Source organism: Ursus maritimus, unplaced genomic scaffold, assembly GCF_017311325.1.
Source record: "Ursus maritimus isolate PB19 unplaced genomic scaffold, ASM1731132v1 scaffold_25, whole genome shotgun sequence".
NCBI lineage: Eukaryota > Metazoa > Chordata > Mammalia > Carnivora > Ursidae > Ursus > Ursus maritimus.
In genome coordinates, this window is record NW_024425008.1 from 13,931,407 (window position 1) to 13,958,837 (window position 27,431).

Below are 27,431 nucleotides of genomic sequence, written 5' to 3' on the forward strand. Positions count from 1 at the left end.
ACAACTCTGCTTTAGTCCAGGCCTTTCTCCCAGGGTACAGGCTTCTTTCAGTGTTTCCATTTCTTTTCTGTATTGTATTTCTATAATTATAGACTTCTAAAATAAATTGAATATGTTTCTTAAAATAGTTCAAAATGAAAAAAATTATTAAAAGTATTTCCTAAGTATTTTATCTGAGGACTTTGAAATTTAGATGATAGTTCTAAGTGGTGTTTTGTTTTATTTTTGGGGGGAACAGTATAAATAGTGCTCCTTTGTCATGAACTGTGATTGTAATTGGAGGTGAAAGAAGTTGAAAGAAGTTGCCCGCCAACTCGATTATCTTGACTGATTGTACCCTAATTAGAAAATTTTGTTTAATTCAGCAAATATCTTCCTATTTGAAAGCACTAAATGTTTTGTTTCTTAAGCTCCACATATCAGTGAGATCTTATGATAATTGTCTTTCTCTGAGTGACTTATTTTGCTTAGCATAATACCCTCTAGTTCCATCACGTCATTGCAAATGGCATGATTTCAATTTTTGATGGCTGCGTAATATTCCTGTGTGTGTGTGTGTGTGCGCGCGCACGCGTGCACACACCACACCTTTTTTATCCATTTCTCTGTCAATGGACATCTGGGCTCTTTCCATAGTTTGGCTATTGTGGACATTGCTACTATAAACATTGGGTTGCAAGGCAGAGGACCATAGGGGAAGAAAGGGAAAAAATAAAACAATATGAAACCAGAGAGGGAGACAAACCATAAGATACTCTTAATCATTGGGAACAAACTGAGCGTTGCTGGAGTGGAGGGATGGGGTGACTGGGTGATGGACATTAATGAGGACATGTGATGTAATGAGCACTGGGTATTATATAAGACTGATGAGTCATAGACCTGTACCTCTGAAACCAATAATACATTATATGTTAATTAATTGAATTAAAGTGAAAAAAAAAACCCACTAAATGTCATGGGGAAGCACAATTCAGATTGGCTGCCACTGTCAAGAGCTCACAATCTAGTGTGGGTTAGATGAATTACTGTATATATACAGTTCACTAAAAATTTACTAAAAACACACTCATTTAGGTATTTTATGGGTAGCTCAGATTCAGCATGTCCAAAATGGAGATAAATGAGACTAAGCTTTCCTTTCAAACCCGCTTATCCTTGTGTTTCCTACTGAGAATGTGACACTGTATTAACCTGGTTGCCTAAGCCCGAGAGTTTAACTTGTTCTCCCTCACACGTTTTAGCCAGTCAGTCCGAGTTACATCCAAGATTTGCCCTGAATATAGTTCAATTCTCTACCATGAATGTTTCTCTGCTTTGTTGTTTTATATTTATATCTTATCTCTGCTGGTAATTCTGTGCTTCATAATTTCTAATCTTATAAACAACCAACTAGTCTTACATCTTCAGATTTTTCCCCCTAACAATTTCCCCAGTGCACTAATAATCTTCCTTTTCTTCTGTGTTTCTTTGTAGCTTTTAAGCTAATGAGTAAGCTCATTAGCGTGTAGTTCAAGACATTTAACCTTGGCCAATAGACTCCTCTTCTTATCTCTTACCAGTTACCTCCTTATAAACTGTGCTCCTGCCTTTTGAGCTATTTAGAATTTGCCCATGTGTACTACTGCTTCACATCTTTTATACAGTTCCCTCCTCTGGAAAATTGTTACCCTCCAGTTCTGTTCAGCCCTCCAACTTTATCTAATTTCTACTCCTTTTAAGACTTAGGTTAAGTAACGTATCTGAAAACTTGCTAACCTCTCCCTTCTCCCCTCATCCCTGACTGACATGCCCCAACTAGTCTCTAATAACACTCATTCTGTTATTACTTTTGCCAGCACTGAACATGGTGCTATCCAAGCTTCCCCACATAATAGCTGTGGGGAAATTACCTAGCCTCTCTGTGCCTGTTTCAAAATAAGGATACTGGGGCACCTGAGTGGCTCAGTCGGTTAAGGGTCTGCCTTCAGTCAGGTCATGATCCTGGGGTTTGGGGATCAAGCCCTGTGTCGGGTTCTCTGCTCATCAGGGAGTCTGCTTCTCCCTCTCCTTCTGTACTCTCTCCCTCTCACTCACTCTCAAATAAATAAAATCTTAAAAAAAAAAAAAAAGAATACTATCAGTGCCTATCTCCTAGAATTGCTGTGATTTTTAAGGGAGTCAGTCCTTGTAACAGTTTCTGGGACATTAAGTCAGTTCTCCATAAATGTTAGCCTTCGTCATTATCATCATCATTTCCATGTGAGAGGTCCGGTAAGCAATTGAAAATGTAAGTCTTAAATTCAGAAGAAGAGTTCAGTGGTTAGAGAGAAGAATTTGGGAGTCATTTGTTGATTTAACCATTGAAACTGTAATTGAGATAGCCTAAGGCAAAAATGTGGAATGAAAAGACTAGAGTTTTAAAGACAGAATCTTGGGGAAGTTTGTATTTAAGGTATAGGTGATGAAATTGCAAAGGAAGCTCAGTAGTAAGAGTCTGGGGGATCAGAGAACCAGGAGACAATGGTACTGCAAAGTTCTCAAAATTACTACGCTCTGCAGAAGTTCAATAGAAAACAGTCCTGGGGAACATTTGTCTGAAAAACCTAATGAAATGTTGGCTGATGGTGGTCTTGTTATTTGTTATGTCTTTATATAAAATTGGGGTCAAAATTAATAATAATTGTCAGCTGTATTCATTATTTTGGGAGTTGTCTTTATAGGCAAAGCTATCTCTTCATCCTCATAAAGACAGTGATCACTTGAGTCTAAAGGAATAATTACAAATTATAGTTTATCTGTGCATTAGTGAACATATAACCCAAGTTAAGATAGTGTCCACAGTCTTATTTACCTGCTTGGTACTTTAACCCCTCTATATCTCTGTTTATGCCGTTATGCTAGTCTAGAATGTACTTGCTTTCTTCTCTTTTTATCTGAGACTGCACTTCTGAAGGCCCAGGTCAAGTGTCATCTTTTCCATTTCTATATAACCTTTTCATCTTCATTAAGCCTATGTTACCAGATATTCTAATTTAACTGAAAATATCTTGTTTTCCTAATGAGTTTGCAAAAATTTTCCTGAATGTCTTATGCTCATTGTATCTAGCATGGGAACACAGCCAGTTACAGGCGCTCAGTAAGCATTATCTTTATTGACGATGTATCGGATCAGCTTTGTGAGTCACATAGCACATTCCTAGAAACACTGAGCCTAGCCTTATTAGCATTTCAAAAAAATATAAGAAAGAAATGTCAGTCACACATATGATCTGCTTTATATTTTTCATTTGATAAATGCCTGTAACAAATAAGACAGAGGCTGTAAAATCTCCTGTTTTATTTCCTTTTAATAGATATGAAAATAAATAATTGTATGACTTTTATAATTCTTTCTATTGTAGGTAGGTAGGGATCCCTCAATTCACATATGGGATACAGAGACTATTAAACCATTGTCAGTATTAAAGGGCTGCCACCAATATGGTGTCTGTGCTGTTGATTTCTCAGGTAAGGATGTTTTTTGTCTCAATAAGAATGATCAAAATGCAGAGGTGATATATAGCATTATAGTCTAAATTGGTGTTATCTAAACTTGTCACGTAGCTATGACCTTCACAATTGTTTTCAAATGTGCATACTGTCGTCCTCACCAATCAAGTCTGAGAGTGTGGGTTTGCTGGCTGGCTTATAATTTAATGACTATTATTTTAATGCCCATTAATATAAGTGTTTCTATTTTAAAAATGCCTATATAACATCTAAAACTATCTGAATTACAATTACTCATATGTATCCCCCGCTTTGGCCAAACCCCAGTGTCGCTTAATATTTTATAGCCACAAAGTAAACTGAAAATGGTTAGGGTAAAAGCTAAGAAAGAAAGAGGTGAATGCTGAAATATTTGTTTTATAGCATTTCTACGAAGTGACAATTCCAAGCTATCTTGTAAAAATAATTTCAAAACATTTTAGCTCTTTGCTATATATTTAAAAGTTTAGGGATGCCTCGGAAGCTCAGTTGCTTAAGCATCTGACTTCAGCTCAGTTCGTGATCTCAGGGTCCTGGGATCTAGCTCCACATCGGGCTCCATTCTCAGTAGGGAGTCTGCTTCTTCCTCTCCTTCTCCCCCAACTCATGGGAGTGCGCGCGCGTGCTCTCTCTCTCAATAGAATCTTTAAAAAGGAAAAGTTTAAGAACTACACGTAGATCTACGATGAAAGCTAGGGTGTGGATTGGGAAGAGGGGAGAAATACCAGTGATAGAGGATTTCATTTTAAGAAACAGTAAGTTTGTAGGTTGGTGATGGGTAGTAAGGAGGGCACGTATTGCATGGTGCACTGGGTATTATACGCAACTTATGAATCATCGAACTTTACATCAAAAACCAGGGATGTACTGTATGGTGACTAACATAATAAAAAAAATATTATAAAAAAAAGATTTTGCCCCAACCAGCAAAAAATAAATAAAAAAGATTGGATTTTGTTGTCTTAAAAAAAAAAAAAAGAAACCGTAAATTTGTACTTTCCACTGGTCTAACCGAAATGAGAGTCAATTATTGGGGGGAAGCATAGATATGCATTTAGGCATCTGCTAAAAGTCAAGAAACAAGATTAATGGCAAACTAAAGGAGTCAGTAAGAAAAATATCACCAGTAATGATAACGAAATAATTGAGGTTTGCAAAAAGTGTCAGAGTGGCAAATGTTTAACTGTAGTTTGGGCCTTTGCAACCTGTACACATGTGCACAGCTGTCAGCATGACTGACTTAGTCATTTGTCCAACACATTCATTACTTGTTTGTTAATAGTAACAAATAATATAATTGACCTTCACTGAAAACAGCCCTGTTAATGACTGACAATAGATGGTTGTAACCTACATCTTTTTTCATTCAATGAACTTTTCATAATCACTGAATCCTATATCACAGTAGAGTTCTTACAGTAAATTTAATTGAAGTAAATCTTTCCTTCTTTATTTTCCTTCTCATTTTAAAATCTCTTTTTTCCACTTACCTTCCTCCTTCCCTCCATTCTAATCTGGTATACAAATAAGGAAAACGAGGTCAAAGAAAATGTCAACAGTGTTTAGATGCATTGAGAAATTATTCTTCCCCTGCTTACAAATTCTGGTTCTTTTTATAGCTATATGTGTGCATGCCTAACATTTAACATCATTTTATAAAATTTTAAATATGGTGCTGTGGTTTTAGAATGTGTACTGAATGGTTTTTATTTTCTGAATGTTAATGGTCAGTCTCTCTCTGATTAACTTTTATAGCGGATGGGAAACGTTTGGCTTCAGTTGGAATAGATGATAGCCACAGTATTGTGCTGTGGGACTGGAAGAAAGGAGAGAAACTTTCAATAGCAAGGTGGGGAAAAATCTTGATATCACACTGGCAAAATAATGAAATTACTAAAATTTTTTTCAATTAAAACAGTTTTGAAATCAAACAAACATGTAACCTTTTTTTTAATTGCTGCCATCTTTATTACCGTTGAATAAATAGTAAAATGGTAAAAAGACAAATGATTTAAGAATTCATTGGTAGGTTTATCCCTTGTGAACCTGGTTTTACTGTAATAAGACATTGGAAGTAGCTGTTATCTAAACTCTTCATTTATATGGAAAGTGAATTCTATACGGTGAATTCTGTAAACTACGATGTAGCCATTGGAAATGCTCAAATCGTATATTTGAGTGATGATACGTACACATGTATATCACAAAGAAGCTATAGATTATGTGTATTATCTGTCACATTTTCCATTTTCTAAACTTTCTACAATGAGCATATATTATTTTTATATTAAAAAAATATTAACAGATGCTTTAAAGGAGGAAATAATCAAGTGTCAGATTATTTTTTTAACGTCCTATTCCTTAATGTGCGACATTAAAGCACTTTAAAAATAGAGCTAAATGCTTTTTTCAGTACATAGACAATGGCCAAATAGTTTAAGAGGAACTTTGTGTTTGGAGTGGCTATATTAAACTGTAACAAAGTATTATAAAATTTTTTTCCTTAACTGATTCATGCCACAGCTCCCTATGCACAGTACTATAGTAGGTGCTATCCTAAACAAGTTCAGTTCTCACTGTTCCTGTTTGAAGATTACGCTGAGAATTAAATTAAAATTATGACAAAATAACAAATGTACAAATGCATGATTACGTAGCCCAAATTTGAGAGGTAAGTGGGCGAAGGATTCAGTAATGGAGTAATCAAAATAGGGTATGGATTAGGAAAACGATTATTAAGGGAGAGATTTATCTTTAGAGTTAAAACATTTTGGTTTATTTTTCAGAGGGAGTAAAGATAAGATTTTTGTTGTAAAGATGAACCCCTACGTGCCTGATAAATTAATTACAGCTGGAATTAAACATGTGAAATTTTGGCGTAGAGCAGGTAAGGAAGTGCATCATTTTTTTACTCCTTTGAAAGAAATTATTACTTCTAAAAGCGATTTAGCTAAGTGCAATGCACTATCCTATATTGGATCCTGGGACAGAAAGGAGACATTAGGGGAAAACAGGTGGAATGAGTTCAGTTAATAGAAATGCATCAAACATGTTGGTTTCTTAGTCTGTAGTAATGTAGGATGTTAACACTGGGGGTAATTGGGCAAGGAGTATACAAGAATACTCTGTTACCTTTTCCTCTTTTATGAAAATCTAAAATTACCCAAAATACTAGTTTTTTCAAGTGATTCACAACTGTCTTGATATATTTTAAACAAAGGTGAGATTGATTTTTTTGTCATTTATTGACTACATTGATGTAGTATTCATATTTTCAAAAGGGTTTAACTTGGGGCACCTGGGTGGCTCAGTCAGTTAAGTGTTTGCCTTCAACTCAGGTCACGGTCTTGGGGTCCTGGGATTGAGCCCTGCTTCAGGCTCCCTGCTCAGCGGGGAGTCTGCTTCTCCCTCCGCTTCTGCACACCCCCCCCCCAAGATCTTTCTCCCTCTCTCAGATAAATAAGATCTTTTTAAAAAAGTTTGTTTAAATTATGAGATAAATCAAGTAATGTCCAGACTCTTTTCTTCTTCTGTTAAAGACATGTTTTTTAGTATAAACTGAAAATGAAAAAATTTGTAAAAATTCTTTATATGATATAAAATGATACAGAAACGGAATGTTGTATTACTTTAGTCATTTGTAACTATGGATTAGGAGCTGTGGCAGAAGTACATATTTTAAAATTAAAAAATGTCTCTTTTCTAAATAAAATAGTAGTACACTCATAAATTCCACCAGTTTGATATCAAAGTCTCAGCATACTTAAACCTTTCAGATAAAATACACAAATATAGGAAGAAGTAAAACATAGATAAGAAAACAATAGTTTTAGTGAAGACATTTCCCCAGTTGAAGTTAGTTTCAAATTGTAAACTACATAAAGCATGAATTGATTTTCACACTTGGATTTAATACTTTATCACGAACTCATCAGATCATAGTGTATATACGTTTACAAAGTAAAAAAGTATTTTCACATTTTTATTCCCATATATTTAAATAAAATTTTAGAATACCATATTTATTTAGAATTGCAAATACCAAGCAAGTAATGCTTCTTATATTTGTCTTGAAAAAAACCAAAAACCCTATAAATTTCTTTGAAATAAGAGACAAAGAAAGTAAATAGTCTTAGAATGAAGAGATTTGCAATTGAATGACTTTTTTCCTTAAGTTTGATTAGTCATATAGTAGACCTGAAACTGAACCATAAGGATAAATGTTAAAACTTTGATGTGCCTTTCAACCTTCCTCACTTTTGGGGTTCTGATCCACAGAGTTCACTAGCCAAGTAAGAAATAAGTAACCACTTTATTAATCTGAGTAACTGCTGTCTAAGCCTCTAAATGCATAACTTTATGTAAATTAAGTAAAGATGGCTTAAGCCTAAGGCTAAAAGGGAGCTTCTTGGGGCGCCTGGGTGGCTCAGTCGTTAAGCGTCTTCCTTCGGCTCAGGGCATGATCCCGGAGTTCTGGGATCGAGCCCTACGTCAGGCTCTTCTGTTGGGAGCCTGCTTCTTCCTCTCCCACTCCCCCTGCTTGTGTTCCCTCTCTCACTGGCTGTCTTTCTCTCTGTCAAATAAATAAAATCTTTAAAAAAAAAATAAAATAAAATAAAATAAAAATAAAATAAAAAAAATAAAAGGGAGCTTCTTAACTCCTGTCTCAGAACTAGGCTTTGAGAATTCCAACTCATAAATTATTAAGGTGTCCTCTAAGAAACTTGAACTGTATTCCATGGTTGGTAGGGGCAGGCAGCCACTGAAAGTTTTTGAGTGCAGTGATGACAGGACCTGGTATAATACGAATATGTTATGCCGTGTCTATCAGAAAACCCACTTGATTATTTAAACCGGCAGTGGCAAGCTCTTTCTGTTAATGATGAGACAGCAAATATTTCAGACTTCCCAGGCCCAAGGACACAATAAAAAATATTATGTTAGTACTTACAGAACAAGAGTGAACACTCCTGCCCTGCTTTATACCCGGTTGCCATTAACTGAAGACTGTCTCCAAGATCAACTTGCTGCAGCAAAAGGGACTGGCAATTTGGGCTGGAGGAACCATAGTCATGCCCCAGTGACACATAGGTCCTAGTGTGTTCTTCTCCCAGAGAGCCCTACTGTCTCACTTTGGGCAGCTAGCCAGAGTTAAGGCAACCCCTGGATTGTAATTCCACTGCTAGGTGCTCGGCATTTGCCATTAGCAAAGTCCTCAACTTGTAGATCGCAACTAGCTTGGACCCTGCGCAGCTGCTAGCTGGCAGCCAAATGTCAGAGAGGCAGGCTCTGGGAGTAGAGAAGGAAATAGGCATGGCTTCTGTAGCTCACAGTGCCAACCTGTGGACTCTGTACAAAAACATGTGGTGGCAGGGCTTGGCCCACAGCCTGTACATAGTTTGACTCTCCTGCTCCAGTTAGTCTGTGCTCCAGTGAAAGCCAGTCCCTTCACTTGTGTACTAGATCCTTTCTCTTCTCATCTGTTCAAGAACATCAGTTCAGTTCTTCTTCCCTTTCTCCCCTACATCATCACTTTTCCCTCTTTACTTACTCTTAACATACAGCATACAAGTCTGGGGTTATTTCTCCATCTTAAGTAAATAAAACCAAATGAAAACCCTCCTTCAATCTACCCTCAAGTTGCTAATCAGTTTCTTGTATATGTACTATACCTTTAGACTGTTGTTTATGTGTTCATTTTGCAATTTATCTTCTCCTTCTTTCTCTGGAGAGAAGTCTAACTTGCTTGGTTGGTTTTTTTTTCCTCATTACTCTACTTAGTTACCCTTACAAGTTCATGAACTACGCTGGCTGCTATGTTAAGAAAAGACAGGGGTGTCTGGGTGGCTCTCTGTCAGTTAAGCATCTGACTCTTGATTTCGGCTCGGGTCATGATCTCAGGGTGAGCCTCGTGTCAAGTTCTGCACTCAGCATGGAGTCTGCTTGAGATTCTTTCCCTCTCCCTCTGCCCCTCCTCCTGTTCGTGCTCTCTCTCTGAATAAATACAATCTTTTAAAAAAAGAAGACAGTCTTGTGCATACATTTGGAATGTGATCACTTTTCATCATCTTCCATGCTACCACCCTGGTCCATGCCACTTTTATCATTTGCCCAGATGATTGAAATACCCATCGAACTCTCTTCTTCCTTGCCATTCTTTGATTTACTGTCAACCCAGAAATCTGAATGAACCTATTAATACACGATCTGCCAGATTTTATTCCACTAACCACTTCCCATCTCATGCAGAGTAAAAGTTAAATCCTTAGGATGGCCTGTAATACTGCCTTTGACCTCTGTGGCCTCATCTCCCATTTGTTCCTCCCTTATTTTCTTTGCTGCACCATACTACCTCTGAAACTGTTCCTTGAAGGTTCTTGTCACATTCCTGTGCTAGGGGCCCTTGCTGATCCCTCTGCCTTGAACAGGGAACAGAGCAGGGAATTTTGTTGCCTGTTTTGTTTGTAGCTCTACCCCCAGTGCCTTGAATAATGCCTGGCATATATATTTCTTGAATAAAAGAATGAATGAGTTCAATTGGAAAAAAAATGGGCAAAAGATATCAATAGGTAATGAATGGCCAATAAAAATAGGAAAATATGACAAAGCTCATTAATAATCAGAGAAGGGCACATTAAAACCACAATAAAATTCAGTTGGTATTTCATGTCCCCCAGTCTGACAATACCAAGTGTTCCTGAAAGGTGGGAAGCAGGAACTCCTTTCACTATTAATGGGAGTGTGAGTTGGTGTATCAACTTTGTAGAACAGTTTAGCAACAGATGATACCTTTCATCTATATGCTTTCCCTTTTGCACATACCCTGTGGTCATTCCTAGGCATTCCTAGAGAATCTCTTGCACTTGTTTAGAAGAGACCTTTACAGGAATGTTTACAGCAGCACTGTTTCAATAGCAATGCTTGGAGACAACTTAAGTGCCCATTAATAGGAAAATGAACAGACTGTTATGTTCACATAACGGAATGTTTATATAGTTATGAAAATGCATATTCTGGAAGTACAAATCAACATATATAAAATTCCATAATGGATTATTGGTGATAAAAGCAAGTTGCAAAGGAATGCGGTTGATCCTTGAACAACACAGGGAGTTAGGGCACTGACCCCCTGCACAGTCAAAAATCAACTTATAACTTTTTAAAAATATTTATATTTGAGAGAGAGCAAGAGAGCATGCACAAGCAGGGGAAGGGGCAGAGGAAGAGGGAGAAGCCGACTTCCCGCTGAGTAGGGAGCCAGCCCGATGTGGGCCTTGATCCCAGGACCCTGGGATCATGACCTGAGCTGAAGGCAGACGTGCAACCGAGTGAGCCACCCAGATACCCCAAAAATCTGCATAACTTTTTTAAAATTTAATTTATTTATTTGACAGAGAGAGGGCATACAAGCAGGGGAAATAGCAGAGGGAGAGGTAGAAGCAGGCTCCCGCTGAGCAGAGAGCCTGATGTGGAGCTCAATCCCAGGACCCTGGGATCAGGATCTGAGCCGAAGGCAGACACTTAACCTCCTGAGCCACCCAAGCTCTTCTGCATATAACTTTTGACTCCCCAAATACTTCTAATAGTCTACTGTTGACCCAAAGCCTTACCAATGACGTAAACAATTAACACATTTTGTAAGCTTATATGTATTATATAGTATAATCTTACAATAAAGTAAACTATAGCAAAGAAAATATTAAAATCATAAGGTAGAGAAAATACATTTATAGTACTGTATCTATTGAATAATGTGTAAAAATGGACTTGTGTGCAGTTCAAATCAATGTTCAGGGTCAACTGTACATATAGGATGGTATTTATAGGAAATCTTAAAACATGAAAAATATGACATATATTGCCTAAGAATTTACAAATAAGTAGTAAAAGGTATTAAAGAATGCGTGAAAGTAATCAATATCACATTCAGAATAGTAAGGGGTGAAGAAAGGAGATGGGATTGGTATCATGCTTTGGTTGTTTTAGTAATTTTGTGTAGGTTGAGAGGGGAATATATAAATTCAAATAAAATTTTCAAATTCAAAATAAAAATTTTGAAGAACAATCAAAAGTGCTGAGGATTGATCAAAACCAACTTAGTGTACGTGTTTTTATCCAAAGAGCTGTGGCCTAAAAGCTGCCATGGATATGGCTGTCCCAGCCAGGCAAGTCACTGATTGAGAGACCTGTATTTTTCTTTTAAAGTCTCCTTAGTGTTACTTGTCACTTTAGAATTTTATACATTTTAAAAGTGGTATGTCCGTGATACTTTTTATGAACCAGGAGGAGGACTGATTGGAAGAAAAGGCTATGTGGGCACACTGGGGAAAAATGACACGATGATGTGTGCAGTGTATGGATGGACGGAAGAGATGGCTTTTTCTGGAACATCCACAGGAGACGTGTGTATCTGGAGAGATGTCTTTCTTGTGAAAACGGTTAAAGCACATGATGGGCCAGTGTTCAGTATGCATGCATTGGAAAAAGTAAGTATTCTAAAGATACTTTTAAGTTAAACATAATTTGATCATGGATTGTAGAGCATTTTCACAAGTAAGGGAATATTGTCTTTCTGCTTAGTTGAGCCATCCATTAATAATCTGTGAACCAGCGTCTTCCTACGTTCTTTTATTCCTCTTTCAAACTCCTGAACGTAGTGAAATGGGTCTGCTATTTAAAAAGAAAAGTTTAGCTTAATATTTATTAATCTCTTTGTATGTGTTAACAATTGTTTAAGTGCTTTATTATCATCAGATCTTGTGAAGTAACTACTGTCGTGATCCTCTGTTTTTGAAGGATGGGATTAAGAAATGTCCAAGAAAAAATATGTATCTTGCTGAAAGTGTTAGAGCTACCTTACGGTTGCAGATCACAAACCTTGTTCTTAAAGTTCTGTCCTAAACGTAGATTGTTTAGTGTCCCTGTAAATATTTTTGCAGATTCCGTGTTGAAATAGTAAAAAAAATTGATTCTTATGCTAATTTGTTCACAAGCTGTAACTTCTAGCTGTTAACGTTCTTTCCTCTAGAATTTTTCAACATAAGGAAGGTTATTATTTTTAAAAATACTTAGATCTTTATTAACTTGAAGCTTTTACTTTCAAAGGGCTTCGTAACTGGAGGAAAAGATGGTGTAGTAGCTCTTTGGGATGACTCCTTTGAAAGATGTCTCAAGACCTATGCTATAAAGAGAGCCGCGTTGGCACCAGGATCTAAAGGTGATTTGAGGGGTGCCTGGGTGGCTCAGTTGGTTAAGCATCTGCCTTCAGGTCAAGTCATGATCCCAAGATCCTGGGATCGTGCCCCACGTCAAGCTCTCTGCTCAGTGAGGAGTCTGCTTTTTCTTCTCCCTCTGTCTGCTGCTCTGCCTACTTATGCTCTCTCACTCTCTCTGTCAAATAAATACAATGTTTAAAAAAATAATAAGAAAATAAAGGTGATTCGAGATTTAATTTCCTTTGTAGAATAAAAGATTAATTGTTCATTAACATGTGTGGTCACTGAGGTGGAGCACATGGAATACATTTTTCCTTCTTTACTAGATAGGCATCAGAATTTAATGGGAGAAGCTCCAAACTAGAGCCACAATCCTTGCTGTCCTTTCAAAAATCTATTTAATATAGATGGTAAAATATTAACCAAGTACAAGATTATTCATGGTAATTTTGATCATTTTTGATGTTTCAAAGAAAATTGCCACATGAGCATCACACTTACCACCAGTCAAGAATTTGTTTTTAAGCTTGGCATTTTGTTTCACATTCATGTTTTGTTGACCTTGCCTATTTATCCTTGCGTGCCCTTCCTTTTGCCCTTTCTCAGTTTATTAAGGCACTACATCACACTCTCTCTGACCTCCAGGCCTTTATGTATGCTATTACTTTGCCTAGAATTTGCCCTTTCTCCTCCTTCCTGCCTCCTCCAATTACCTGACCTCAGAGGCATATTTTTCACATCTCAATAGGGTGATTTCTTCCACTTCCATCGCCCCTCCACCCCCTCAAAAAAGGGAAAATTCCCTTACAATTGCCCCTGTTTCAATACACTCCTCACAGAGGATCTGTTTTCTTCACTGTATACTCTATAAGGGCAGAAGCTGGCTGTTATGTTTACCAGTTATATCTCTGAAGCCTTCCTAGGACACAGTACACATAAATGAATCAATCTTAAGTTGAATTAAATTAAAATTACTACCAGAATATAGTAGGTGCTCTAAGAAGTTAAGGAGGTGAATGAGGAGGGGCAAATATAAGAGGAAAAGAGACAGTCATTAGAATAATAGTAAAAGAGGTGCCTGGATGGCTCAGTCATTAAGCGTCTGCCTTCAGCTCAGGGCGTGATCCCAGGGTCCTGGGATCAAGCCCCTCATTGGGCTCCCTGCTCTGCTGGGATCCTGCTTCTTCCTTTCCCACTCCCCTTGCTTATGTTCCCTCTCTGCTGGCTGTCTCTCCCTGTCAAATAAATAAATAAAATTAAAAAAAAAAAAAAGAAAGTAGTAAAGGATCTAGGATGATAGAGAATTATAGTATGAGGTGATTCTTTTGAGATTAATAAATTGAGTGGTTTGGGAAAATGCAGTGCACTTATTAGAATACTTAAAATACAGGGAAAAGCAACCTTGTAATGTGATTTTCATTGTCAAAATTGCATTGTTGGCAATATATACACCTTTGTATTCTAGTAACCTTATACCTAGAAGAACATCTCCATTTAACATTTCAGGTCTTCTCTTGGAAGATAATCCATCTATACGTGCCATATCATTAGGACATGGTCATATTTTAGTTGGCACAAAGAATGGTGAAATACTTGAAGTGGATAAAAGTGGCCCAATAACACTTCTGGTCCAGGTAATTTGAAAAATTAATATACTTTTTTTCTCTATGCAATTGATTCAATACCTAAGAGCCAAAAGTTAACAGTAGTGAAAATAAATTAATTAGGGAAATATTTGATAACATATAGCAAAAAAATTTAACTTAGTTAGAGCTAAATGAGTAGATACCAGTAAATAAATATGCATATTATCATGTGGAGTAACTGCCAATATTTTAAGTAATCTCTTATCATAAAACAAGAAACCAATGAAAAGTAAAAACAGTTATAAGTAATTTAACCAAGTCAATTTATTTCATATGTATTTTTATTTCTTTGAAGTATATTTGTTGAACCTCAGGCAGTTGTTTTTCTTTGAAAGTCTTTATTTTCATTATTAAGTTTCTAATTTAAAAAATGAAAGTATGCTAAAATTTTATTGCTGAAAACATTTGTCAGTGAAATGTTAATAAAAATCTAGCAATGTAAACATTTGTATGGTAGAAATATAAAATGAAAGAGCAGGGAACAGCTGATCCTTAACATTTTTATCAGGAATGCTGTATTAATTTTTTAGTTGCACATTTCCTATATGTACTGTTTTTCTGGAAGTAAACAAATCAATACTATAAAACACAGCAAATGAGGTAGAATCTACCCTATTAAAAATTGTCCTCCTACAGCTCTATATAGTAATACCAATTTTGAGTTTACCGTTTATTCTGAAAAAGAATTATATTATTTCTTATTATAGACTTATTTCTTCTCCAACCCCGCTTCCCCCCCCACCTCACTTCTGTTAAAACACCACAGAGCACACATAGAGGAGAACACTGCACATGCTTTAATGTTAATATAAAATCCTGATGTGCCAAGGAGAATTTATGAGCAAATAACGAAATGTTTTATATTAAATTTATGTCAAACTTTGGTGTCTTACTCTTTAACTTCAGTCACATTATATTCCTTTGAAGTAAAAAGATGATGGAATCACAGTGTTTAACGTGTTTTTGATCTCTTAGAAAATATTAGCACAAGTACACTTGTACAGATGAATCCATGGACAGAACTTTTCAAAAACACAGACAATTTTATAATTGTAAGAAAAGGTTTGAAGTGATAAATGACATCCCATTTTTTTAAATATTTATTATAGTGCATAAGATTTTAAATATCTACTGTCTCCTAAACATCAGAAACAAGACAAGGATACCATGTCTCACCATTATCATCCAACATTGTGTGTGAGGTCTTAGCCAATCTAGAAAAACAAAACAATATAAAATGTAAGTGTTGGAAACAAATGGATAAGACTGTCAGTATTTGCAGATGTTATAACCATATACGTTGGGTATTCAAGAGAATAAACTGAAAAAGTATTAGAACTAATTAGGGAGTCCTGTGAAGTGAGATTCAAAATCAACATGTAAAAATCAACAGCATTTCTTCAAATCAGCAATAACCAGTTAGAAAATATGATACAAAAATGGTACTTACAAAGGAAACTATACAATAACCAAGAAAAAATACTCAAGATCAAGATATTTAAGAAAACTATAGTTTTACTTAAGACCTAAAACGTCTAAATAACATACGAATTCAGTATGATCATAAACTAAATCAAAATGAGATTTTTCAGAAATTCTGAGAAGAGTTCTTAAAAATCACCTAGAAGAAAAAAATACCCAAAAGTAGTCCAAAAATTTTTGAGAAACTCCATGCAAGAAATAAGATAATATAAAACTATAATAATTAAAAGTGTAGAGATATACAGGGAAATGCAAGTCAAAACCACAATGAGATAGATATCATCTCCTACCTGTCAGAATGGCTAAAATAAAAAACAAACAACAAGCATTGGCAAGGATGTGGATAAAAAGGAACACTCATGCACTGCTGGTGGGAATGCAAACTGGGACAGCCACTCTGGAAAATAGCATGAAGGTTCCTCAAAAAATTAAAACTAGAACTACCCTGTGATTCATAATCACACTATAGGGTATTTACCTAAAGAATGCGAAAACTAATTTGAAGGGGTACATGCACCCTATGTTTAGTGCAGCATTATTTACAGTATCCAAAATTATGGAAGCAACCAAAGTGTCCATCAATAGATGAGTGTATAAAAAAAGGTGTGGTGTGTGCATATATGTATGTATGTATGTGTATACATACACACACAAACACACTCACACAATGGAATATTATTCAGCCATAACAAAGAATGGAATCTTGCCATTTGCAAGATGGCGACATGAATAGAGCTAGAGAGTATAATGCTAAGCAAAATAAACCAATTAGAGAAAGACAAATACCACCTGATTTCACTCATGTGTAGAATTTAAGAAACAAAACAAGTGAACAAGGGGAAGAAAAGACCAAAAACAGACCCTTAACTATAGAGAACAAACTGATGGTTACCAGAGGGCAGGTGGTTGGATGGGTGGAATAGATGAAGGGGATTAAGAGTACACTTATCTTGTGAGCACTGAGTAATATATGGAACTGTTGAATCACTCTATTGTACACCTGAAACTAACACCATATGATTATCTACACTGGAATTTAAGTGTGTAGTTGTATGTACACAACAGAAGTACATTCATATGTATAAAAAAACCAACGATATACAGCAGTCTTTGTAGCAGTATTCTATGGATCAGTTTGGGGAGTAGCGTTTCTTAACAATATTAAATTATATCCATTTTTTTAGATCTTCTTTAACTTTTTTCAGTAATTTTATAGTTTTCAGTATACAGATCTCACAGTTATTTTTAAATAACAGACCTCATTTATTCTAATAGTTTTTTAGTGGATTTTTTAGATTTTCTCTATATGAGATCATATGAGCTACAAATATAGTTTTACTATTCCCTTTCCAATCAGGATGCCTGTTATTTCTTTTTTTTTTTTTTGCCTAATTAACCTGGCAGGAATCTTCAGTACAATGTGGAACAGAAATAGAGCATCCTCGTTTCTAATTTTAGGGAGAAAGCATCCAATATTTTACCATTATGTTTAAGTAATCTCTGTACCCAACGTGGGGCTTGAATTCACAACCCCTTACCATTAAGTTTAATACTAACTGTGGATTTTTCAGAGATGCCTTTTATCAGATTGAAGAATTACTCTTCTGTTCCTAGTTTGATGCAAGTTTTTATCAATGAAAGATTATGTCCTTTGTCAAATGCTTTTTCTTTGTCTATTGAGAGATGATCGTGCGGTTTTCATTTTATTCTATTGATAAGGTGTATTACATTAATTGTTTTTCACCTTTTAAACCAACCTTGCATTCCTGGGATAAACCCCACTTGGTTGTGGTGTGTAATTGTTCTTGTCTGTGTTGGAATCAATTTGCTATCTTTGAGGATTTTAGCATCCACATACTGTATATAATGGATAATTGGTCTATAGTTTCCTTGTGATGTCTGTCTGGTTTTGGTATCAGGCTCATCTTGGCTCCATAAAATGATTTGGGAAGTGTTCTCTCCTCTTCGATAGTCTTTTTCCCTGACCACACCCAGTTGCTAAATCCATTAAATTGCTGGCTGATTGCAGTGCTGTTTTCAGCATTTACCCCAGAGCATAAATTGCTACACAGATTAAACTAATCAAATTCGGGCTCCCTAAAAGGGACACCCATTCCCTAGATTTGTTTTTGAGATTTATTCTGACTTGAAGCAGTCTTCTCCCAGGTTATCTCTGAGATTACCCTGGTTCTGTTGGACAAACTCACTGGCCTTCAGTTTAGCTCATATATCTAGTAAGTACCAGTTACCCCCCAATTACCTTTCATACCTTCATTGTTTTCAAGAGCATCTTTAGACTTGAACTTTTCTACATTGTGTAATAAAGAAAATCATTTCCTTTGAGAAGAGATTAGGAGATGTTTTACGGCTTCTTCCTCCACGCACAGTCTCTGGAGTTGAGGGTGAGGACAGTGGAGTGCTCCTTTCTGAGTGTCCCTTGCTTTAGAAGCTGAGTGCTCAGTTTAGGGTGGGGATAGTAGGGAACAGTAGCCTTAGGTCTTCTTGGGTTGATATTAAAGCCCCAGTATTGTTAGTGGCATGATCCCCAGTATAGACCCTCCATCTCAGAATAGGAGGTGGGCAGAAGGGAATTCCCACCCGTGTGCAGTGCTCATCAAGGATTTAGCCTCTAGCAAGTAACTGGGGGCAGGAGGAGAAATGCCACTCACCTGTGCCTTCTGGGAAGTTGGCCCATTGGATTAGCGGGGAGGGAGAGAGAGTGCTCATATCCTGTGTTCTTGGTTATATCAGGCTAGTGTGGAATTTTCAAGTCAGTGAGTTGGAAAGAGGGAGGAAAGGAGTGGGTCTCAGTTCAAATACTGCAAAACAACCATTGTTCTTACCAGATTTTAGTAGAGTTTTTGAGTAAATGTTTCTTTTGTCATAACTCCTTGGAACCATTTCCAGAGACCTTAAATTTTTTTTAAATTAATTTCATCCGTTTCACTGGGGAGCAGGTCTGCAGTGCTCCTTATTCTCTCATGCAGGAAGTTCTTCCTGTATGGCAATTTTTAACATTCTAAGGCAGCCAGTTCCTATTCTCTCCACTCAGTGAAATTTTAGGATTTTAAACTGATTTTGATACTAACTTGATTGTATTGTAATTGTGAAGATAAAATTGTTATAAAAGCATTTTAAGGTATATTCCAAAGAGAAAGAGAAAAGCTTTATTAGATTATTATTCATTATCCTATCATTATATATTATCAGTTGTTGTTTGTAGTTTTCTTCTAAATACACATATATTAAGGTTAAATTGATCTTAACTGTGTTCTCTTTGTAGGGACACATGGAAGGAGAGGTGTGGGGTTTGGCTACACATCCTTATCTGCCCATCTGTGCTACTGTAAGTGATGATAAAACCTTAAGAATATGGGATCTCTCTCCTAGTCATTGTATGTTGGCTGTCCGGAAACTGAAAAAGGGTAAGAGGCTCTCAGGTTTGAACATAGATTAAGTTGTCACAGTTTTCTAACCCTCACAAATGTAAGAAAGTAATAGTAGGTATATAAAAAAGACTTTATTTGTTCCGTGTGCACCTGCTCATGATGCTATATAAAGAAAATTATACCCAGTCTTTGCTTTATGGGACCTCCTATGATCACATCTATCCTGAGCCAGTTTGCAATGTTATGTTGGAAGGAAAAAATACAGGAAGAAAACAGAAGCTAAATTTTCCACCCTTTGTGACTATGAAATATATGTAATTCATAGTCAGAAACTAAGAAAGAAGGCTTTAATTTAAAAAGGGTAGCAGAATTGAATGGCGGACATTTTAGGGTGAAACAGAACTGAGCACATTTGTAGGAGTCCTATGAAGCTAGCCTATCAGTATAGAGAGATAAGGGGTTCCATTTTTGGAGCAAGGCAGATATTATTAACCTAGGGCAAATGAGGATGTACAGATAACTTCAAATTTCTTAGTGAAGCGGTAGGGAATGTTACTTTATAGCATGGAGGCATTGAAGGAAGATCTCTTGTTGAAAAGGTCGGAAATTGTGACTAAGAAATGAGAGAATCAGCAGATGAAGGAAAGGATTGTCAGGCCATAATAACGGCCTGACAATAATCAAGTCGAACTTAGGTAACATGAATTTGTAATTCAGTTAATTTATTTTTATTTCCATCTATTGACTTAAAAGTCTATTCTCTTCTTCTAGTGTTACTGTATTTAATATTTGTACTTAGCTAAAATTAATCACAATCTCTAGAATAATTGAACCCCAGTCACTGCCCCTTCTCTTTTTTTTTTTTTTTTTTTTTTTTGAGCTCTGGATGTCCAGCATTTTCATACTTTGGTGGTTTTTTTCTCCCTGAGAACTAGAGAGAATTACCAAATATTATTTTAGTCGTTCTGTTTTGGACTTTCCCCATGAAGGTTTACAGTAAGGTCACAAAACCACAGTCACACCTTTGTCTAACACAGGAAATCACAGTACCAAATATTCTTTTCTTCACAAGGCCATAGTAAGTCCTTAACAGTCAAATTTGGAACATACTTGCCTTTACTACCCCTCAGATTTTCTTTCTTTTTTAAATTGAGGTATAACTGACATACAGCATATTGGTTTCAGGTGTACAACATAATGATCCAATATTTGTATGTATTGGGAAGTGATCACTACAATAAATCTAGTTAACATCCATTGCATACATAGTTACAAAATGTTTTCTTTTTATGATGAGAACTTTTAAGAGCTCCTCTTTTAACAACTTTCAAATACACAATACAGTATTATTAACTGTAGTCATCATGATGTACATTATATCCCCATGACTTACTGATTTTATAGCTGGAAGTCTGTACCTTTTTGACCCCCTCACCCACTTTGCCCACCTGCCAGTAGCAACCACCAATCTGTTCTTTGTATCTATGAGCTTGTTTTTTTGTGTGTTTTGTTTTCGTTTTTTATTTTTTATTTATTTTTTTAAAAGATTTATTTGAGAGACAGTGAGCGAGAGAGAGAGAGAAAGAGAGAGCACAAGCTGGAGGAGGGGCAGAGGGAGAGGGAGAAGCAGGCTTCCCACTGAGCAGAAAACCTGATATGGGGCTCCATCCCAGGACCCTGGGATCATGACCTGAGCTGAAGGCAGTCGCTTAACCTACTGAGCCACCCAGGCGCCCCTGTTTTTTAGATTCTACATATAAGTCAGATGGTATGGTATTTGGCAAGTTGTCATTCATTTTTACGGTTGAATAATATTTCATTGTGTGTGTATGTTTACACACCATTTTCTTTATCCATTCTTCCATCATTGGGCACTTAGGTTGTTTCTGTATCTTGATTATTGTAAATAATGCTGCAGTAAACATGGGGGTACATATATCTTTTTTTGAAGCAGTGTTTTCATTTTCTTCAGATATTACCCAGGAGTGGAGTTGCTGCATCATATGGTGGTTCTATCTTTAATTTTTGAGAATTTGGTTTTTTTTAACCCCTCTTCAATTGGATGTTATTATTATTTAATGCAGTCAGTGTTTACGTAGGTCTATCTATGCTTATACATTTCTTTGTTCAAATTTTCTTCTTGTATCTCATTTTTTCTTTTATCATTTTTTTCTAAAATATAGTCCTACAGCTTCTTTAATAAAGACTTCTTTGTCTGAACCAGTGGTATTCCAAATATAGGGTGGTGAGAGTGGTCTGTTACAGCAGCAAGAGTATTTTATCACTGACATTGTAATTTTTTTTTCTTAAAGATTGATTTATTTATTTTGATAGAGAAAAAGTGTGTGCATTTACACAAGCAGGCGGAGAGGGAGAGAGAATCCTCAAGCAGACTCCCTGCTGAGCACAGAGCCCGATATGGGGCTCCATCCTAGGAGCCTGAAATCATGACCTGAGCAGAAACCAGAAGCAGGTCACTTAACCGACTGAGCCACCCCGGGACCCCTGACATTGCAATTCTCAAAAAGCAAACTATTTTTTTTTTAGTTGATGTATCGTTCACACACAATGTTACATTAGTTGCAGGTGTACAGCATAGCAATTCAACTTCTGTATACATTATGCTGTACTCACTACAGTGTAGCTACCACCTGTCATTATGCAACACTGTTACAGTACTAATGAGTATATTCCATATGCTTTCATCCCTGTGACTTATTCATTCCATAACTGGAAGCTTGTACCTCCCACTCTCCTTAAAAAGCAAACTGATTTTTATTCAGCTTTATTATTATTGTTTTAAAATTTGGTAGGTGGTGTTTTGCCACTCTGGATGAATTATTACCACCTCCCTCCCTGCCTTTGGTATACTATTACTGTGATTATGTTTTTATTTTTTTACTCTCATTCTTTAATGCTAATTTAATGGCTTCTGGAGTTCTGATTGAGGGTTATTATTCCCCTCATTTCCATTGTTCTCTTATTTTGTAGTTCTGTAGTTTAATAACATTATGCATGTATGTGCTTCATTTTTTACTTATTCTCTTTAGGATTTGTTGTGCTTCCTGAATTTGTGGATTTATGTCTTGTATCAGAGCTGAAAAATTATCTTCCAATATTATTGGCTGCTCCTAGGAATAGAATTTTGTATTAGGGGGGCGCCTGGGTGGCACAGCGGTTAAGCATCTGCCTTCGGCTCAGGGCGTGATCCCAGCATTATGGGATCGAGCCCCACATCAGGCTCCTCTGCTATGAGCCTGCTTCTTCCTCTCCCACTCCCCCTGCTTGTGTTCCCTCTCTCGCTGGCTGTCTCTATCTCTGTCAAATAAATAAATAAAATCTTTTAAAAAAAAAAAAGTATTTTGTATTAGGTTGTGGAGAAAAGACATAATTCTGTGTGTTTCTTTTTAAATATTCTTCACTTTTATTTTTGTCACCATTGAGTCAAAAGGGAAATAGGTGAGGGGAACCCACTTGTACAGTTGGTGGGAATGCAAACTGTTGGAGCCACTGTGGAAAGCAGTATGGAGATTCCTCAGAAAGTTAACAATAGAACTACTCTATAACCCAGCAATTGCACTACTAGGTATTCAGGCAAAGAATACAAAAACCCTAATTCAAAGGGATACCTGCACCCCAAAGTTTATAGCAGCATTATCAACAATGGCCAAATTATAGCTGAAGTGTCTATAATTCATATGCACTATGAATGAATAAAGATGATGTGATATATATATATAATGGAATGTTACTCAGCCATAGGAATGTTACTCAGCCATAGGTAAAAAGAATGAAATCTTGCCGTCTGCAACAACATGGGTGGAGCTTAGGGTGTATTATGCTAAGTGAAATAAGTCAGTCAGAAAGATAAATATATGATTGCACTCACATGTGGAATTTAAGAAACAAATGAGCAAAGGGAAATAGAGGCAAACCAAGAAACAGCGTTTAACTATAGAGAACAAACTGATGGAGGACGAGGATCCAGAATGGAGGTGGGTGGGGGAACGGGTTAAATAGGTGATAGGGATCAAGGAGTGCGCTTGTGATGAGCACTGGGTGTTATATGTAGGTGTTGAATCACTATATTGTACATCTGAAACTACTATAACCCTGTTAACTGAAATTTAAATAAAAACCTTAAAAAAAAGGAAAATAGGTAGATTTTCTTAACTTCGAAGGGTTATGTGTGGTTTTACACTGGTTAATTACAAAATTACTGAAGTCCTAATGGTTTAAATATTATGAAATAATATGATGAAATATTATCTCCTTCAAACATTCAGTAAACAAATACTATTATCTTCAGCAAATGAATATACAAATATTACGATGCTGAGGCTTAACATTTTATAAAAGTAAGTCATTATCAGGGCACCCGGCTGGCTTAGTTAAGCATCCGACTCTTGATTTCAGCTCAGATCATGATCTCAGGGTCCTGGGATTGAGCCCCGTGTCAGGCTTCATGCTCAGTGGGGAGTCTACTTAAGGATGCTCTCTCCTCTTCTCCCAGCCCCTCCCCCTGCTTGCTCGCGCTCTCTCTCTCTCTCTCTAAAATAAATAAATCTTTAAAAAAAAAGTCATTATAGTTAATGTAGATTATCATATGAGAATTTTGCCAAACAAATAATTTCATTTTATGGTAACAAGTTATAGAATAACCAGAAGTATAAATATGTAACATGAACTAATGTCTATAATGTTGATGTCTATAAAGTATTTTCTAAATATTGCTAACTTTTCACACTTTTCTGTGTAATGATGTATTAAAAGTTTCTGTTAGAAACTTGTACTCCCTGGCTTTAGCTTTTAATTGTAATCAAACCCCCAATTTTTTCTCCCCACCCCTCCCCCAGCTCTAGTAACCACCAATCTATTCTCTGTATCTACAAGCTTGGGTTTTTGTTTTGTTTTAGGTTCCACATATAGAAGAGATCATATAGTATTTATCTGACTCTGTCTGACTTATTTCACTTAGCTGATACCCTTGAGGTTCATCCGTGTTATCAGAAATGGAGGGGTGCCTGGGTGGCACAGCGGTTAAGCATCTGCCTTCGGCTCAGGGCGTGATCCCAGCATTATGGGATCGAGCCCCACATCAGGCTCTTCTGCTATGGGCCTGCTTCTTCCTCTCCCACTCCCCCTGCTTGTGTTCCCTCTCTCGCTGGCTGTCTCTATCTCTATCAAATAAATAAATAAAATCTTTAAAAAAAAAAAAAAGAAATGGAAAGATTTCTTTTTTTTTATGGCTGAATTAAATTGCATTGTATACCATAATTTCTTTATCCATTCGTCCATCAATGGACACTTAGGTTATTCCACATCCTTGTTATTGAAAATAATGCAGCCATGAACATGGGAATGCATATATCCTTTCAAATTATTGTTTTCATTTTTTTCAGATAAATACCCAGGAATGGAATTGCTGGATTATATGGTAGTTCTATTTTTAATTTTTGGGGGAACATCCATACTGTTTTTTGTACTGGCTGCACCAGTTTACATTCCCACAGCAGTGCATGAGGGTTCTATTTTCCCCACATCCTAGCCAACGCTTGTTATTTTTTGTCTTTTTGATAATAACCATTCTAATAGGTATGAGGTATATCTTACTGTAGTTTTGATTTGTGTTTCCCAGATGATTAATGATGTCAAGCATTTTTTCATGTACCTGTTGGCCGTCTGTATGTCTTCTTTGGACATATATCTATTCAGATCTTCTGCCCATTTTTTAATTGGGTTTTTTTTCACTATTTAGTTATCAGAGTTCTTATATATTTTGAATAATAGCCCCTAATCAGATACATGATTTGCAGGTATTTTCTCCCATTCAGTAGGCTGCCTTTTCATTGATTTCCTTTGCTGTGCAGAAACTTTTTAGCTTGATGTAGTCCCACTTGTTCATTTTTGCTTTTGTTCTGTTTAATTTTGGTGTTAGGTTTTTAAAAAATCAGCAAGACCTATGTCAAGAAGCATATTACTGCCTGTGTTTTCTTCTAGGAGTCTTACGGTTTCAGGTCTTACATTTCTTTTAGGTTAATTTTTATGAGTGGTGTAAGATAGTGGTCCAGTTTCATTCTTTTGCATGTGGCTGTCCAGTTTTCCTAACACCATTTATTGAAGAGATCATCATTTCTCCATTGTATATTCCTGGCTTCTTTGTCTTAAATTATTTGACCATATATGCATGGGTTTATTTCTGGGCTTTGTATTCATTTCCATTGATCTATGTGTCTGTTTCTATGCCAATACCATACTGTTTTAATTACTGCAGCTTTATAATATGGTTTGAAATCAGGGATCGTGATGCTTCTGGCTTTGTTCTTTCTCAGAAATTGCTTTGGCTACTCAGGGTCTGTTGTGGTTCCATACAAATTTTAGGAGTGTTCTATTTCTGTGAAAAATAGCACTGGAATTTTTTGAGTAGACTCCGTGCCCAGCATGGTGCTTGAACTCACTACCCTGAGATTAAGAGTCACATCCTCTATTAACTGAGCCAGCCACGCACCTCAATACCATTGGAATTTTAATAGGGATTTCATTGAATCTCTATTTTGCTGTGGGTGATATGGACATTTAACAATATTAATTCTTCCAGTCTGTGAGCACAGAGTTTCTTTTCATTTATTTTGTTGTCTTTAATTTCTTTCATTAATGTCTTAATAGGTTTCAATATATAGGTCTTTTATCTCCCTGGTTAATTTTATTCCTAAATTGTTGTTTTTTAAATACAATTATAAATGGGATTGTTTTCTTAACTTTTCTTACTCATAGTTTGTTATTATTATAAAGAAATGCAACAGATTTTTGTGCATTGATTTTGTACTCTGCAGTTTTACTGAATTTTATTCTAACAGTTTTTGATGGAGTCATAGGGTTTTCTATATATGATGTGTCATCTGCAAATAATGACAGCTTTACTTCCTTTCTAATTTGGACGACTTTTCTTTTTCTTCTCCCCCCGACCCTGCCCCACTGCTTTGGCTAGGACTTCTAACACGGTGTTGAATAAAAATGGCAGGAGTAGACGTCCTTTCCTTGTTCTGATCTTAGATGAAAACATTTCAGCCTTTCACCTTTGAGTATGATGTTAGCTATGGGCTTGTCATATGTGACCTTTATTATGTCGAGGTAGCCTCTTTCTATATCCACTGTGTTGAGAGTTTTTATTAAGAACAGATGTTTATTTTTATCAAGTGCGTTTTCTGCATCTAATGAGATGATCATGATTTTTATCCCCCCCCCTTTTTTTAAAGAAAGAGAGTGGGGGGGGGCAGAAGGAGAGGGAGAGAGAATCTTAAATAGGCTCCATATTGAGCTTGGAGCCTGCCATGGGGATCGACCTCACAACCCAGAGATCATGACCTGAGCTGAAATAAAAAGTTGGATGGCTAACCGACTGAGCTATCCAGGCACCCCTGTCCTTTATTTTGCTAATGGTAGTGTATCACATTGACTGATGTGTATATGTTGAACCATCCTTGCATCCCTGGAATAAATCCCACTTGATCATGCCGTATGATCCTTTTAATGTATTATTGAACTCAGTTTGCTAATACTTTGTTGAGGATTTTTGCATCTATGTTCATCAAATATATTGACCTGTAAATTTCTTTTTTTGTGGCATCTTGTCTGATTTTGGTATTAAGATAATGTTGACCTTGTGAAATATGTTTGGGAGAGTTCCTCCCTCTTCTGTTTTTTGGAAGAGTTTGAGAAGGGTTGATATTAATTCTTCTTTAGGTACTTGGTAAAATTCACCAGTGAGGCCATCTGCTCCTGAACTTTTATTCATTAGGAGATTTTTGATTTTTGACTTAATCTCCCAGCTAGTAACCAGTCTGTTCAGATTTTCTGTTTCATCATGATTCAGTCTTGGTAGGTTGTATGTTTTTAGGAATTTATCCATTTCTTCTGGGTTGTCTAATTGTTGGCAAATACTTGTTCATGGTAGTCTCTTTTGATCCTTTGTATTCTGTGGTATCGGTTGTAACATCTCTTTCATTTCTGATTTTGAGTCCTCTCTTTTTTCTTGGTGAGCCTAGCTCAAGGTTTGTCAATTTTATTTGTCTTTCAAAGAACCAGCTCTTAGTTTCATTGATTTTTCTATTGTCTTTTTAGTCTCAATTTCATTTATTTCTGTGCTAATCTTTATTTCCTTTCTTGTAATTTTGGCTTTCAGTTCTTTT

General features: G+C 36.3%; 1 protein-coding gene across 4 annotated transcripts in view; it reads left to right on the plus strand.

Annotated features, from left to right (window-relative positions):
* EML5 (EMAP like 5) overlaps positions 1-27,431 on the plus strand; it is a 168,077-nt gene that overhangs the window by 78,753 nt on the left and 61,893 nt on the right. For all 4 annotated transcript variants that reach the window (XM_040641561.1, XM_040641560.1, XM_040641559.1 and 1 more), the window contains exons 15-21: positions 3,384-3,489; positions 5,266-5,359; positions 6,297-6,397; positions 11,794-11,996; positions 12,616-12,727; positions 14,232-14,359; positions 19,137-19,278. In XM_040641561.1, the coding sequence (XP_040497495.1) occupies positions 3,384-3,489; positions 5,266-5,359; positions 6,297-6,397; positions 11,794-11,996; positions 12,616-12,727; positions 14,232-14,359; positions 19,137-19,278 (886 nt within the window). The remainder of the gene's footprint in view (positions 1-3,383; positions 3,490-5,265; positions 5,360-6,296; positions 6,398-11,793; positions 11,997-12,615; positions 12,728-14,231; positions 14,360-19,136; positions 19,279-27,431) is intronic.